We start from the raw sequence: 16,157 nt of genomic DNA, 5'->3' as shown, positions 1-16,157 counted from the left end.
CAGCCGGTCAGCACCCCTGAGCCCCCGCGGCATCCACGACCCTTACCCCGGGTCACCCACCCCAGCTGGGAGGGAGGGCACGCCGGTCAGCACCCCTGAGCCCCTGCGGCATCCACGACCCTTACCCCGGGTCACCCACCCCAACTGGGAGGGGGGCCACTGGCCCAGCAAGGGTTTGGGAAGTCCAAGGCCAGGCTGCGGGAAGGAAGGAGGGGGCGGGGAGGACACAATAGCCAGGAAGCCACCAGCAGAGGGTAGTGGTCTGGGGGAGGGGTCCTCCTGCCCAGCGGTGGCAGCCCCTGTGGGTTTCCGGCCCCGGACAGTGTGGCAGGTGGGCTGCTGGGCAGCTCGAAGCAGGGCCATCTGCCCACCCCAGCGCCATCAGCCGGGTGAGCCGGGCTCCTGGAGCCCACGTGCTGCCATGGCCAGCGGGCACATCCACTCACCAGGCGCGAGCTCCTGATTACGTCCCGCTCTCTTGGCTGCCCGGCCAGAGCAGGGCAAAGGGTAAAGGGCAGAGGTCAAAGTTCAGAGTCCAAGCAGCAGAGAAACCAAAGCAGAGCAGAGCATGAGGTTACAGTGTCAAGGCTTGAGCACGGTGGGCGGCGGGGCCGTGTGCCCAGGCACAGGGGTCAGGCGGCTCCCAGGCCAGGATGCACACTGACCAGGAGGCACAGGGGGCTGAGGCCAGGCCGGACACAGAGTTGGGGGTGGGGGTCACTGGTGAGACGCTAGGAGGGAAGGCAGGCAGGGTCGCAGAGGGGCGGGCAGACACACGTACCAGGCTGTCCCCAGAGAGCACCTCCAAGAGGGAGATGAGGTTGTGGCCATCACGGAGGTCTTCATACAGGTCACTGATGTGCCTCTGAGCCTGCACGGACAGAGTGCGGGGCTGGTCCAGAAGGCTCAAGGTAAGGGGCCCACAGAAGACGCCCGCCCCCAAGGAGGCACCTACCTCTGCCCTCCAGTGCTAGAGAGACCAGGAGAGACCAGGAGGAGGAGGAGGAGGAGAAAAGAGACAGGAGATGAGCGAGCCAGGGGAGGAAGCAGACAGAAAGGACAGGTTCAGAGGTGGGAGGTGGGCCCCCGGGGCAGAAAGGGGGGCCCGCACACGTGGACGCAGAGGGGGCTCCAGCCCTTGTTTGGGACGGACCGCCAGGGCATCCTCCTCCACCCCGCGACCCTGCACACACACACACACGCACACACACACACACACACACACACAGGCACTCCTGCACACATGCTCACAACCGTGTGTGCGCATACCACCAACCTTGATGAGGTGCTTATTGACCCACTTGGTGAAGGTTTTCTTCTGCACACGGTCCCGCTCATCTGGGAGAGACAAGGCCAGGTTACCTGGGCCTGGGAGAAGCCCCGCAAGCCCCAGGAGGTGACCGCCATGCAGACACAGTGGCGGTGCCACTGAAGAGGGCCTCAGAATCACACTGCCCCCGCCCAACAAGGCCCCGGACAGTCCTGGATGGAAGCCGGGGGCCGGGCCTGCGGGTGCCCACTGCTAGGTCTCCCAAGATGGGAGGTTCTGGAGCTACAGCCACACCTGGAGGCACAGCACACAAGTCCTGGCCTGCCCCACCCCCACACAGGCTGCCTCGGCCTGAGCAGGCCTGGACCCAGACTGGGCAGGGCTGGACGAGGGGAGCCTCTGTCCCCCCGCAGGATGGCGGGCCTTTCCCAGGGCATGGAGAGCCCTCCGCCCCCCACTACCCAAGGCCCAGAGGCCCCCGCCAGCCTCTCTGTGTTGGGCATGGTTGGCTGGCCCCCCAGCAACTCTGCACCTGGGCCAACGCTGGTATTAGAGTCTGTCCCCTAAATTCAGAGCCTCACAGTCTGGGCCCCACCCCACCCAATGCCAGGCTTCCTGCGGCAGGAACTGGGCCCTTCCTGTCCCGCGCCTGCCCCGCCCTGCGGTGCAGAGTCCCGCTACCTTTCTTGCCCTCTGAGGCCCTGAGAACGGCCAGGTAGAGGTTGTCCTCCGAGCTGGTCCTCTTGTGACCCAGGCCCTCGGGCTCGGGCACCCGCAGCCGCTGCTGAGACATGGTGCCGCCCTGCCCCTTCAGCACTCTGGCCCACCCCAAGTGCTGCGCTCGCGGCCGCGGGGTACTCCACGGCAGAGGTGCTCGGCACGGGCACAGCGCACTCGCTCGGTGGGCTCTGCTCACTCAGCTCCGCTGGAGCCCAGTGCGGGCCACTCCCTGCCCACGGAACTCCCTAGCCGCTGTCCCCGCCCCCGGAGCCCCACCCCAGCCTGCACACCCCCAGAGAAGGAGTGTCCCAGCGGGAAGCAGGAAGGCAGCCCCTCCCCCATGGCCACACCTACAGCCGGGCAGAAACAGGAAACCCAGGGGTTTCCTTACCCACCCTGCCCGCAGCAGCCCCTCAAGGAACCCGGGTGCCAGGGGACCTGCACCTCACGGCACACAGACAAGTGTCGGGTCACAGGGAACCGCACACCGTGCCCAGGGCCACTCCAAAGGGGGCCCCTCAGGGAGGGGTGCCTGAGTGCCACTGGGCCAGGGAGCCCAAGGTCACGCGTCTTGGGGGGGGGCACCAGCTCAGACTTGACCCAGGGCCGCCCCATGCGTGCCCAAACTGCCGGGCGGAGGGGCTCTAAGGAGGGACCCCCAAGGGGAGTGACACCTGGCTTGGGGGCGGGGCCGGCTGCCTTCCCTGGAAGCCCTCCGAAATCACCCCTCAGAGACCCAAACACCCTACACCCTACACCCTGCTAGGCTCCCACCTATACCCCTGGCTCCAGGGCCACCAGGCTCCAGTGAGGGCTGGACCCCTCCCAAGCGCCCACCAAGCCTGTCCTGGAGCAGTGCCCCCATCCGAAGGCAGAGTGCTCCGAGGGGCAGGAGGGGGCGCATAGCTGAGCGCTGACTCACCAGGCAGGACCGCCCAGCCCTGAGCTGCAGAACTCTGCCCCGAGTCAGGGAGGGGGGCCGCAGGTCAGAGGGGAGCACCCTAAGGGGGCCCAGCCAGTGAGTCAGGGGAGGGGAGAGGGCGAAGGCAGGATGACTCACAGGCAAGAAAGCCGCACCTAGGGCACTGGGGGCAGCCTGGGTGGGGGGCTGTTTGCAGGCGGGCGGGGCGCACGGATATCAGCCACTCAGGTTGTAAAGGTGGTAGGACAAAGGGCACAGGGGTGCCGCCCGGCTCCCTCTCATCTCGTACACCGCAGCCCTGGCCGCGCACTGCCCAGCTGCCCAGCCACTGCAGGAAAGAATGCATCGCCCTGACCACAGAATTTTCCAGTCGGAGACTTGGCTTGATGCGATCCAGCTGGGAGCTGCTGCCCCACCCACATGGCGCCTCGGGCCTCGTTTCCAGGAAAGGCTCACCCCACCCAGCCGCAGCCCTTCTCTGGCCACACGGGGGCGCCCACACCCCAGGGGGTAGGGGACCCCCCCCCCACCCCGGACCAGGTGGAGCTGACTACCCCCACACCTACCCCAGGGGCCCTGCGGCAGGTCACCTCGCTCCCCTACTCTGGACAGACCCCCCCCCTTCTACGCAGGGCCCGGAGAGGCCCCACACATGAGCCCTTCACCCCACAGAGCTGCTCCAGGATCCCACATCAGACCCCACGCCGGCCAGCGCCCCAGTGTAGGGTCACCAAGGATGGCTCACACCCACTGCCAGGCATCCCAGCCGGGCGTCCAAGCTGCGGGAGTCCCCACCCCCCCCCCCCAAGCCCCTCTCCAGCGTCTTCTCTGTCACTCAAGGGCTCCAAGGATATTGGCTTGCTATCCAGGACAGGGTTCCACCTCCACCTCCCAAGCCCAGCTCCCTCTCCCCACCATGCCCTGCTGCCTCCAGACTCCCCTCCGGGATCTCAGAGAGTGTCCTCTCAGGTGCTCCCTGCGGCCCTGCCGGCCAGTCCCTCATCCTTGGCTGTAGGATGCGCCCTTCCCCGTCCATCCTATCCGTCATCCTATTCAGGCCCTCAAGTCAAGAGACCACCCACCCCTCCCCTGCCGGCCCAGCCGCGCAGCCCGCGCCAGGCTGCTGCACATCTCGGCTGGCCCTCCCCAGCACTGCGGCTCCTGCCCTGTCCACCAGGCCAGTATCCCCCAGAGCTGCCCGCGGCCCTCTGAAGGGTAGCGTTGCGCCCTTTCACAGATTTGGAAACTAAGGCAAGAATCTAGTTAGTGGGGCCGCTCCCGGGATAAGAAGCCTGGAGACAAGGGAGCCGACGCCGAGAGCGCGGGGCGGTGCAGAGACTGCAACCCCGGCCCGATCCCTCCCACCCCACACCTCCCGCGGGCAGACTGCCGACAGCCCGGTGCCCGGAACCCGCGGCCCCGGCCTGCCAGCCAGCCCCGCTCCCCACCCTCTACTCCGGAGGGAACTCGGAGGCAGAGGGAACTCCACTCCGCCTTCCTCCCCAGGTGTTTCCGCACCGAGCCTGGGGGCGGGGCTGCGCCTGGGCCGGGGCTGCGCCTGGGCCGGGCACCGCCCACCCCCCCCCCCCGGCCCCCGCGGCCTTCCCGGGCGCTCACGGAGACGGGTGCCCCCTCCGGCACCACCGCCCCTCCAGCCACACCCACCTACGCAGCACAGCTGCCTGTAGAGGTAGCCCCTGCGCGCCTGCTCGCAGCCCCCATCCAGCCAGCACGGCCGTTCCAGCACGACCTCCTTCTGCGCGGCGAAAGAGACGCCCGCCCCCCGTATGCCGGGCGCAGCCATGAGCCCGGCGCCCTGCGGACAGCAAACAGGACGGCGCGTCGGCTCCCGGCCCACGCGCGAGGCCGCCGGCTCCGCGTGCCACACCCTCCCCCGCCGGGCCGAACGCTGAGAGCCTGCCCCCGGCGGGCGCCCCGCCCCACGGAGACCTGGAAGCCGCGCCCCCGCTTGGAGGGAGAGGACCCGGCTGGGCCTGGGGGCAGCAGGGGAGGCTGCGGCCCCAGGATAGAGGCTGGGAACTGCCCGAGCCTGGCGTTCCCGGGACGAGCTCCAGCTCCCGCAGGATTCGCGGGAAAGCCCAGGTGTGCGGAGCAGGGGGCTGAGAACTGAGCAGAAGCACCGAAAAGGGGCGCCAAGGGCAGCAGGACCAGGGAGCGGCCGAAGGGGAGCTCCGTGCCCACGTGGGCACAGGAGACAAAAGCTGAGGGAGGGAGGGCCAAACCGAGGCAGGGAGCGGTGATCTGAGCGTTTTATTGAACCGTTTTGTTGAACGTCCCCGCAGCTGAGTCACCAGGCCCTCCCCAGCCCCCAAAGCCACGCCTAGGAGCCCCATCCGGACTTAGACCTCGGCCAGGCTCCCGCAGAGTAGGCCCACCAGGGGCGGCCCTGGCCACCCCCACCCAGTGCAAGCCTCCCCGCCTCAGGCTATGGCCCGGGCAGCCCGGCAGGTCCCGGGGAGGCGGGGGTGGGGGGGTGGGGGGGGCGTCCCTCTGGCCGGAACCCCAGTCCCCTGCTCATTCACTGGAGTGGAGGCAGGCTCCACCCAGTCCTGGGCCGGGCGCCACTGCCGAGGGCTATAGCCTCGAGCGGGTGACCTCGAGCCGGGGGAAGGCAGGGTAAGCCCAGCCGCCAGTCCCCGAGGCGTTACTGGGCCCTGGTCAAGGGCGCTCAGGCACCTGTCCAGCTCCCGCAGCCCCACCTCCTGCGGCGGCCCCGCCTCAGTCCACGGGACGCCTGCACCTGCCCGCTGCGGTTTCTGTGTTGCCAGTCACCTGTGCTCGCCCCATATGGGCTGCTAGGGAGGGGCCTCCCTCCCGGACGGAAAGCCCCTGCCCCTTGCCGCCCCCTCCCCAGCTGCCCAGACCTCCCGCAGCCCTCCCTTCACGCCCTGCCCAGCAGCGGACTCCAGGCTGACGGAGGCAGAGTCCCGGCCCTGCCCAGACAAGCAGGCGGGGTCTTCAGCACAGGGTGCGGGGCCGGGGGGTCCACACCTTGTCTGGCCAAGTGCCCGCGCGAGCCTCCAGGACAGGAAGGGGCGGGCATAGGGAAATTTAGGGGCGGGAGGGAGGCGGCCCCTCGCCCGCCCCGCCCTCAGCCCCCTGGCCGGGTGGCGGCAATAAACAGCAGCCTCGGGGGTGGCCACCAGCGGCCTTACCTTGCTCATCCTGCACCCGCGGGCGCCCCCTGCGCCAGTGCCACACGGCGGCCAGGGTGACGACGTGGCCCACGACCACGAGGGAAGGAAACAGGCTGCCCGAGGGCTCCATGGCTCTGGAGGCGCCGGCCTGAGCGCTGGCAGGCGCAGCCGCCCTTCGGAAGGGCTACTCGAAGCCGGGCAGCCCCCCTTCCTTCCCCGAGGAAGCTGAGGACGGCTGGGGGTGCCCGGGACCAGGGACCGCCCTCTGCGGGACCGCCCGACCGCTGTCGGCCTCCGCCGCCGCACCAACTGCTCTCCCGGCCGCGCCTCCCTCCCGCTCCGGCCACTCGCGCTCCCCACCCGCCCCACCTCCCACGGAGGCGCCGCTCCGCGGGCCCTGCGCCGCTCGCACGCTCAAGGTTAGCGGAGCCTTAACCCCTGCTCACCCGCGGCCACACCCGCCAGGAGGAGGGGCCTGCAGGGACGCCTGGCTGAGCGCAGCCCCCCCACCCCCAGCCCAGCCCGGGCCCTCGCGGCCTCACACGGGCCTCCCCCGCCCCCACAGCGGGTGACCGTGACGCCCAGCACCCCATTCTGCCTCCAAGGGTGCCCCTGGGGACAGCTGCCAGCGCCCCGGTCCTCGCTGGCCTCCAGGCTCGCAGCGGACCCAACCGTTGTCAAAGACAGGGAAACCCGACGTCCCCCACCCCTCCGCGGACAGCAGACAGGGAGGGGGTGGGCCCCCGCAGCGCCCGCTGGGCTCTCAGAGGCAGCCCCACCTACCCGGCACAATCTTCATTGGGGACAGCGGCGGGGCCCACGGGTCCGACAGCGAGTGGGTGTGGGTGCTGGGAGGGTCACAGGCCCCTCGGAGGCGGCAGCAAGCGCGGCGGTGCGTGGAGGAGGGCACGGTGCTGCTGCTGTCAGCAGAGCTGTGTCCGTGGGGGAGGGGGTGGGCAGGGGGCCCGCGGATATAAATATCCCAGGAGGGCAGGCCAGGCCCGTCATCTGTCCCGACTTAGAACATGACGTGCGGAGCCAGGGCACCGGCGCCAGGCCCGCTCCCACGGTGAGTCCAACAGGGGAAGCCTTGGGTGTCGGGGCCCACCTGGGAGCAGGGTGGCCCTCGGGCCTGGGGGCTCCCGTCCCTGTTGAAAGGCCTGCAGCTCCCACCCTGCCCACCCCGCGGGACGTGGACGACAGTGGGGGAGCACTGGGAAAGGCCACCCTGGCAAGCACCACCACCCCCGCCCCCGGCAGGTCACCAAACAACACCTGGCCCAGACGGACGGGCGGGACGGCCTCCCAAGGTCAGGTCTCAGGCCAGATCGGGCCGGGCCTCCCCCGCAACCCAGGATGCCCAGGTGCCGGCCCCAGGCCCACACAGACCCTGGAAGCCGGTGGGGGGGGGCGGGGCTCAGACGTCCCCAGGGCCAAGGTGCGCTCAGGAAACAGCAGGTGGAGGTCGCGGTCCCACCCCCTCCTCCCTGTCAAGTCTGACCCTCAGAACCCCATGGAGGAAGCCCGCAGGGGCCATTCTAGTCTGACCCTCTGAGAACTCCAAGGAGTAAGCCCTGCGCATCACCGCACCACACAGTTGAGGAAACTGAGGCACAGAACCGGCGAGGAACACCCCAGCCACCCAAGGCCGTGACATCAGCCCTGGTCGACTGCCTGGAGCGTGTGGGCAGCCGGCAGCAGAGCACAGCAAACCATACTAGGCCTCTGGCTGCCAGGGAAGGGGTACCCCGGCCCACGTGGGGAGGCCAGGGGCAACGGGGTGGGGGTGGAGGGCCAGGCCCACCCAAGCCTCCTGCCCATCAACCCCATGCTTCAGAAACAATTCTGAAGGAAACCGGCCTGCAGGGGACAGCTCTGAAGGCCAGGGCTGGGCTCCACCTCGGAGGACTCCATGCTCCAACACCAGGGGGAACCAGCTCCTGGAGGCATGGAAGTCTGGGGCAAGGCCTGGCGCCCCGAGACACGTCCATCCCGCCCCAGACACACCACAGGCAGCATCTCTAGACAGAGCCATGCTCATCCGGAATCTGCGGTCCTGCCCCTGCAGGGCCCCGGCCACAGGCTGGTGGGGAAAGCAGAGCCCCAGCTGGAGGCCTGGACCCCTCCCTTCTGAAGACCTGCACCCTGGCCTGACCCTGGCCCAGCCCTGCCCTACCTTGGCCCAGCTGAATCAGCTCCTCCATGCTGTACCTGTCCATAGCTGCCGACCATGAGCCTGGCTGCTCTGGAGCGGCAGAGAGGAGAGGAAGGGAAGGCAGGAAGGAGGGAAAGGGTGGGAGGCAAAGGGAGGGCTCTCCAGAGCCGAGGCCTCTCCACCCAGCTCTGGGAGCCTGGCTCCTCCTCACGGCCACCCCTTAGTCAGCGAGCCGGGCAGAGTGAAGCCCAGTGGACCGACGGGTCGGACCAGCCCGCCTGCAATCCCTGAGCCCTCAGGTGTGGCTGGAGGGCCCTCCTCTGCCTGCCGGCCCAGCCCACCCACCCAGCAGCCTCCCCACCCAGCACTGGCCCCAGAAGTCTGCACCACCCCAGCCCCTCCTAGACCCATCCCCTGCCTCATCCTCCAGGCCTTCAGCCTTGACAAAGGGACATCTCCTAGCTAAGTACCAACCTCTGCACTTTTTCTGCGCTGTTGGACTGCCCAACCACCGCGAGACCTGGTAAAAGACAAACCTAATCGTACTGTAACCTGCTTAGAAAACCCGCCAGAGTTCTACGGGTCTCCCTGCAGACAACCGGACACAAAACTGGAGACTAATGGAGGGCTGGCAGGGGCGCCACGTGCTGTGAAAGGGAGCAGCAGGGCTCTGCGCCTGCGGACAAGCCCATGGGACAGTCAGGTGCGTGGCGTGGCCAGGAGCAGCCAGCCTTGCAGGGCACCTGCACCCGCAGCATAGAGGCTGCTGGAGCACAGGGGTGAGCGTGTTCGGACGGCACCTCTTCTCTACTGAAGTTCCAGTTCTTTCTGAGTTTTGAGCCAGGCTCATTGAGAAATGAAATTCATGTATGAAACCCACTCCCCCTGGGTCCATCTTTCCAGTAACCCCAGAGGAACCCTGTCGGTCCTTCTGGCAGCTCCCTGAGTGCCGTCCTCCTTGGTCAGGGCTCAGCTCAGGGCGTCTCTCACAGGGGCCCTCCAGGACCACTTGCTCTTCACCCAGCCCATCCATCCCACATGCTGGGGGCTTCCGGCCAGGAACTCAGCCTGGGACTGACTGGTAAGTGGCAGAACAAGCAAGTGGACACCTTCCCACATGGATGAGCAGACCACCATGGCACAGGGGAAGGGGTCTGTGGCTCCCTGGCTGGGGTTGGCCGGGCAGAGGCGGTCCACCTGAGCAAGGCCACTGTGATGAGCGTGGCAGCTGGGCCCACGTGCTGACCTGCCCTTCTGCAGACGGACCAGAGGGGCGATGCTGTGAGCAAGTGAGGGGTCTGTGGCACATCGCTGGATAACTTTTAAAGTATTTATTTCTTCATTTAATTTGGCCGTGCCAGGTCTCCGTTGGGGCCTGTCAGACCTAGTTTCCTGACCAGGGACTGAAAGTAGCCTCTGCTTTGGGAGCGCAGAGTCACAGCCACTTTTGGGAGCGCAGAGTCACAGCCACTGGACCACCAGGGAAGCCGCACTTGATAATGTTTAAAACTCTGAGAAGTCGACAGTTCCCAATGTCATCAGAACCTTCCTAGCCAAGCCATCAGGACCCCTACAGACCTGGCCAAAGCCCTGTGCCCCACCCAGCACCCGAGGTGCCCTGGGCGTCCTCTTGTGCCCAGGGTGGTGCTCAGATCCCGCTCAGCCTGGGGGACCGAGGGGAAGGGGGAGCCCACGCCCTCCGGCCCTGACTCAGCCTGGAGCTGGAACTCATTTCCTGTTGGAAACTCTGAGCTGCCACCGGCGGCGGCTGCTGCGGCCGGGAAGGGAAGACTGAGTCACCCGCTCAGGGCTGGGGGCGCCCCCCCCCTGCTCGCTGAGCCACACCCAGTCCCCCCTCCTGGCCCACGGCCAACTGCCCGCCCAGCCGCTCAGCCCAGCGCCAGCCCAGCCAAGCCACAGAAAAGGAAGGAAGGAGAGAAAAGGAGGGGGTCCATGCTCCCCACACCCACGACCCAGGAAGGGGGAGGGTCTGCTCTGCCAGCCAGATTGGGGCAGGGGCCCCATCAAGGCGATGGTCAGGGAGGAGGCCGGGTGGAGACCGTCCATCAGGTGCTGTCAGAGCTGACCGCTGCCCAGCCCAGCACTACTGTCTCTGGTGGGGGACACGGTCACCTTACTGACAGGTGCGGGAGAGGCCACGTGGTGAGCCTCGCCACCCACAACCTCCCTGACCCCCCCAGATGGGCTCCCACGCCTGGGCCCTAGTTAGTGGGTCCAGGCCCGACCTGGGCCTGCGCCTGGGTCCCCTGACCCCCCACTCATCCACCTGGCAAACTCCTGTCCACCCTGCTAGCCTCACCCCAGGTCCCCACCCACCCCCAGAGACCACATTCCTCCCCAGCTCGAGAGACATGGAGTCCACCCTGTGCTGGGAATCTGCTGCCCCCACTCAACACGGAGGCTGGTGAGCTCAGAAGCACAGGTGTGAGCCTGAGCTGCCCGCTACCCTCTGCCCACCTGGGTGGTGCAGCACAGGTCCTTAGGGACAGGGGGCTGCCACAGTGCGGGGCACAGCACAAGGTGCCGGCCCCTGGGACAACAGGACCCAGTCCATCCTCTGGGACCCAGGTCTCCCTGGGATGGATCCGCCTAGACCCCAGGCAGAGCCCTGCACTGCCGCGGCCACGGGTCTGCTCTTCCTGTCCCGGCCCAGGGCTGCCTGCTAGGCTGTCACCCACCCCAGGCTGACCAAGCACCCAGCCACCATATCACATCTGTGCCACACAACAGGGGGGCAGATGTCACCCCCAGTGGACAAACCCATGGCTCAGAAAGACCAGGCAGTCATCTCCACTTGGAGAGTGGCTGTACCCTGTCCCATCCCAGCACCCCCTCTGCACGCCCCCACCCCCTGCAGAGAGAGCCTGGAGCAGACAAATCCCTGGGGCAGGGAGGGGGCGGGCAGGGCACAGGACGAGGGTGATGCTGGCAAGAGGGCCCAGGGTGCCGGCCAGGGCTGTGCCGACAGCTGGTCCCGCCAGTCCAAGAACCGCGAGCCCCACCCCCAGCCCCAGGGTGTGCCTGGCTATGGGTGGCAGTAACCCACGGGCTCCTTCTTGGCCTACCCACCCCAAGATCCTCAAGCCAGGAGGAGGAGCCCTGGCGTCCGCTGGCAAGAGTGCCCTGGCAGAGAGCGCGCCGCCTGCCGGCAGGAGCAGAGCTTTTGCACACCTGCTGCCCACCCCGTCCACCAGGCCCAGGCCCTGCACCCCACCCACCAGGCCCAGGCCCCCACACCCCTGCCCTCCAGCTGGGGGCAGGGTGCAGCTACCTGTGGGTGGGGCAGGCTCCAGCCCCTGCCTCGCCAGGGTCCCTGGGGTGGCGGCAGGCACCACAGGGGGCTCTGGTGCCCCCTCCTCAGGCTCCTTCCGGCGGTAGACGCACCGCTCCTCTCGGGCAGGGTCCTCGGTGGGTGGCGGCCCCCGCTTGGGCGGGCAGCCCAGGGGACCCTGCACGGCCTGCACATGGGGGGTGCGGCGCGCAGGCATCACCATGGCCACGGGGCGGCGCACACGCTGCAGAGAGGCAGGCACGATCTCCGGGGGCAGGTGCAGGTACTGGCGCAGGTGGGCAATGCCCTCGTTGGTCAGGTACCAGTAAAAGTGGCGCCAGGCGAAGGTCTCCCGCACCAGGCCCCGTGCCCTCAGGGAGGCCATGGCGCGCATGACCTGGAGGTTGGTGACTCCGGGCACGTGAGGGTGCAGGCTGCGGGGCCGCCGGTCCTTCTTGGCCACCATCACGCCCTCTCGGAAAAGCACCTCATAAATGGCCCGCAGCTGGTCCAGCGGCATGAACATGCCGGCCACCATGGCTGCGGGAGTCGGTGAACCAAGGGCACGGGCGGGGCCCAGAGAAGAGGCCAGGAGACGCCCTGCACACAGCGCGCAAACGGGCCCCGGGGCAGGCAGGCTGCGGCGCGGAGCGCTGAGTTCGAGGGCGCGGGCTCCGGGCTTGCAGCTCGCGGCGCCAGGCTCCCTGGCTCCGTGCAATTCCTGCCGGCACTGCGGCCTGCCCACCGCCTGCGAGAGCCTCTGGCCCGCCCGCCCTTCAGGACGCCCAGGCCGGCCCCCTCTGACTCAGCAGCAAGGGCGGCCCCTCCCACCCTCGGCCAACAGGGCCCCTCGCAGGGTGGGGGGGCACCTTGCAGAGGGGCCACCCTCAAGGCAGGCCCCCTCCCGAAGAGCCGGCCAGCGGCTCCACGTCAGTAATTACATCAGTTTCTAAACACTTCCTTCAAGGTTCTAAGACTAGCGGGAGGGCGGGCCAGCAGGAGCAGCCATGGACCCAGAGTCCAAAGGGTGGCAGAGGGAAGCGGAAGGAGAGAGAGCAGGAGGGTCCTCAGGCCCCGGTGTGGTCTCAGGGCCTCAGGAGTCACAAGGATCTGAACAGGGTGCTGCCCGTCCCGGCAGGGGGCGCTCCAGGTCTAAGGTAGGAGGGGTGAAGTCTTGGGGGGCAGAGAGGAGGTGCTGAGGGTTCCGGGGTCTGAGGAGGGAGGAGGAGAGCTGGGGTCTGGGGTCAGGGGTCTGGGGGCATGGCAGGGGCAGCTGCTACAGCACACGGACAGGCAGGCTGCAGGCCCCACTGGCTGCTGTCCGTCAGGCAGGGAAGGGACAGAGCCCCCACCGCCAAAATCAGACCTAGACACTGGCGGCCCTTTTTAACACTTGCCATGCTGGTTCAGATCAAGGGTGGGCCAGGAGCATAGAGTCAGCTCCGAGTCCAGAGGACTCCGAGCAGGGCACCGGGTGGGGGGCTCGGAGAGGGGCCTCCAGCCCCCACTGCCCCAGGCCAGCTGTCAGAGGCCAGAAGCTCTCAGCTGCTACAGGGAATCAAAGTCACCAAGTCCGCCCCCCCCCAGCCCCCCTCACCACCCAGAGCCTCCTGTGAGCCAGCTGGACAGATGCATGGGAGCCCAGCTACATGAGGGTCTGGGGGCCCCAGTGATGGGGGGCAGGCAGCGGGGAAGGGACCGTATGCTCCACGTGAGGACCCTGGATCCTGGCCTGGCCACACCCAGCGGTCCCCCCCAGGCTCTAGCTGCTGAGGCTCCAACCGCAGACACGCCGCGCCTCCCCATCCTGCCCGATACCCCAACTCTCCCACCTGGGGCTGCCCCCTCCACCAAGCAGACACACCCATTCCCACCAAGCACGGGCAACCCGGGAACTGATTAGACATAGGGCGGAGGTGGGGGGATCCTGAGGTGGGAGGCTCCGGCTGGCAGGCGGCAAACAGGCGGCGCATGGGGGCGGGGTTCTGAGGCCGTTGCCATGGCACTGCAGAACCGCTCCCCACACACACACACACACACACACACGCGCGCGCGCGCGCGCGCCCCCGGAGTTATGGCAGAGGAAACTGCAGGCACAGCCAACTGTGCCCACAGCCCTGCCCGCCGGCTCTCTTAGGCTCTCCCTCCGCCGGCGGGCAGGGGCCCAGCGCGGCCGGACTCCGGCTCAGGGAGGGCGAGGCGCCGGCTGGGAGGACACGGGGGTGGGCAGCTGCCGCGCCCTCTCTGCCGAGCGGCGCCCGCGCGCCCTGCGGGCCACCAGGACTTGTGGCTTGCAGAACCAACACGAGCTGTGGGTTCAGGCCAGCACTCAAGCCAGCGGCCCGGCCTGGCCCTGCGCTCGCGGAAGGCCACTCCTGGCCTGTCCCTCAGCCCTCCCTGAGGCCACCGGCGCTCCCCCTGCCCACCCCACAGCCCCACGCTGACTTCCTCTCCTTCCCAGCCACCCCGTACACTCAACGCACATTTTCTTAGTTTGATTCTCCGGTCTAACCCCCTCAACCCACAAGTCCCCCACCAAACCAACCCCAAAGCATCCCCCCTTCCAAAACGATTTCAAGCCGCACCCAAGGCCCCCAGACCAAGGAATCTCCTCCAACACAGCCCTGCTCTGGCCTCAGCCCCGTCACCCCCACCCTTGCCGTCCCGGCAGGAGAGGGCAGCAATTCGCGACGCTCAAGAAAGGGGGCGGGGCGCGAAGGGGCGTCCCCCTCCCGCCCACCAGCCCGGCCTCTCAGGCTGAGGGGAGGAGCACGGAGGGACCTGGGGCAGGATGTTCCCGGCCTGGCCCGCGCGGCCGGCTGCGGCACACCTCCCTCGGCCCTACTCCCAGCGCACCCCCCGCGTCCCCGAGGTCCCAGGGCTGGGAGAACGCCCCTTTCTGCCCATCCCCCACACTGCGGGAACCGCAGCCGCTGATTCAGCAAAGGGAGGGCCCGGGCGGGCAGACAGGGCGGCCCCCTCCACCCCACTCCAGGCCTCTCCGGGTCTCCAGGGCAACCAGTCGGCGCCATTGGGCAGCCCCCAGGCCCCCCCATCCCAGAACAAAGAACCGCAGTGTGGACTTGCCCGGGGCCAGCCCGCCTGGCGCCTCCCCCTAGTGATCCCCCAGGCCCGGCCGGGTCCGGCCGGGTCCCCTCGGACGCTGGGGGCAGGCCGACGAGCTGGGCGGGGACTCGACAGAGTGCTGGAGGAGAAAGTGCCGACCCGACCGCCAGCAGAGGCCAGCTCCCGCCTCAGCCCCGCCCCCGCCGCCACAGCAGCCGCCCCGCCCCCCGACACACTGCAGGGCTGCGGGGCTGCGGGGCTGCGGCTGGAGCCCTCCTAGCCAGCCTCGGGAGGACCTCGCACCAGGTGCAGCCCCAGTGGGGCATGGGCCGGGCCTCCTGGGGCTCCAGCTCCCCACTCCCAAAGCTGCCCCCAGAGCTGCAGACTCCGACCACTGCTCTGTGGGGACTGCATCCAGGCAGAGGTCACAGCTTGGTCCACAAACCCCATCCCCTGTCTCGGCCCCCGGCCTCGGCCCGCACCTTTGAGGGAGCTGATCTCTTGCTGGATGGCTCGCGAGGGGTCCATGTCTCCTCTGGGGCTGAGGGCGGCGCGGCCGCCGCCACGCCGAGTCCAGCCCCGCACTGCACTGCCCAGGCCAGAGCCGCAGCCTGGAGGAGGAGCCGGGAGGCGCGGGGCGGGGCTTTCCAGCCGGGGTGGAGCCTCAGCTAATCAATGCGCAGGGCCTGGGCACCGGCGCTTGCTCCCATCAGACGCAGGCGTCACCCCTCCAGCCTCTAGCTCTCGATCGCCTGACCCCGCTGACCCCAGCCAGACTGCCAGGCCAGCAAGCTGGATCCAGGCGCGCCTGGCAGGCCCAGCCCCCACACACAGTCCCCGACCCTCACCGTTGGCCACCCTCGGAGTGCCCTCCTAGTCGCCCCTGCACGTGGCTTTCCTGACCTCGAAATCATGGCCACTCACTCCTTGACGGAGAGGCCCGACAGTCTGGACCTCCCGGCGATCTCCCCAGCCAGCGCCCCGGGTGAGGCCCGAAGGTGGGTCCCACTGGGCAGAGGCAGGGCCCTTCATCATGGCTCACTTCCCCACCTGCCATGCTCTCCCCTTATCCCTCCGCTGGGGCCCTCCTCCACCCACATGCTCCTCCGGGTCACCTCAGCCTGTTGGGTGATATGACCCCCCAAATGGCAGCCAGCCCCCACCTCCCCACTGTGAAGTCCAACGGGCTTGTCTCGGGGTGCTCCTGTCTCCCAGCTCTGGAGGCGCCACCACCCACCACCCAGCAGCTCTGGCCAGCACCCTGGGGTCATCCCGCGGTGGGTCAGCCCCGCGGGTCCTGGTGGCTCCACTGTCTGGTCTGTCCATCTGCCACCAACTGTCTGGGTCCCAGCACATCTCGCGGGGTCCCCACCACCAGCCCTACTGCTGACAGGATCAGCCTCCTGGACACCGAGCATCACTGCCGGTGCCCTGGGGAGAATGTCCCCCCTGGCACTGCCCAATGGGATGAGCTCGGCCTCATTCATGGTGCCGCGGGCACACTGCTTCAAGGTCAGCCCCAGGCTATGCCTCCCACTCCACCCTGGTCCTCTGTGCGGGGCTGTGGGGCACAG

At 68.4% G+C, this 16,157-nt stretch overlaps 1 protein-coding gene across 19 annotated transcripts in view; it reads right to left on the bottom strand.

Annotated features, from left to right (window-relative positions):
- Positions 1 to 16,157, bottom strand: part of PLEC (plectin) — a 56,552-nt gene that overhangs the window by 21,634 nt on the left and 18,761 nt on the right. For 3 of the 19 annotated variants that reach the window (XM_025001909.2, XM_059874322.1, XM_025001917.2), the window contains 2 exons: positions 1,277 to 1,338; positions 782 to 871 (listed from right to left, as the gene is read on the bottom strand). In XM_025001909.2, the coding sequence (XP_024857677.1) occupies positions 782 to 871; positions 1,277 to 1,338 (152 nt within the window). Of the gene's footprint in view, positions 1 to 781; positions 872 to 955; positions 971 to 1,276; positions 1,339 to 1,951; positions 2,208 to 4,577; positions 4,809 to 6,088; positions 6,479 to 6,853; positions 6,970 to 8,246; positions 8,520 to 11,517; positions 12,191 to 15,065; positions 15,175 to 16,157 lie in introns of those variants that run through there. The other 16 variants (XM_025001907.2, XM_025001916.2, XM_025001918.2 and 13 more) reach the window with 15 other exon arrangements.

This window comes from Bos taurus, chromosome 14 (assembly GCF_002263795.3).
Source record: "Bos taurus isolate L1 Dominette 01449 registration number 42190680 breed Hereford chromosome 14, ARS-UCD2.0, whole genome shotgun sequence".
NCBI classification, from domain to species: Eukaryota; Metazoa; Chordata; class Mammalia; order Artiodactyla; family Bovidae; genus Bos; species Bos taurus.
Note: the sequence above shows the minus strand (reverse complement) of the source record. Positions and strands in the feature narration are given on the sequence as shown.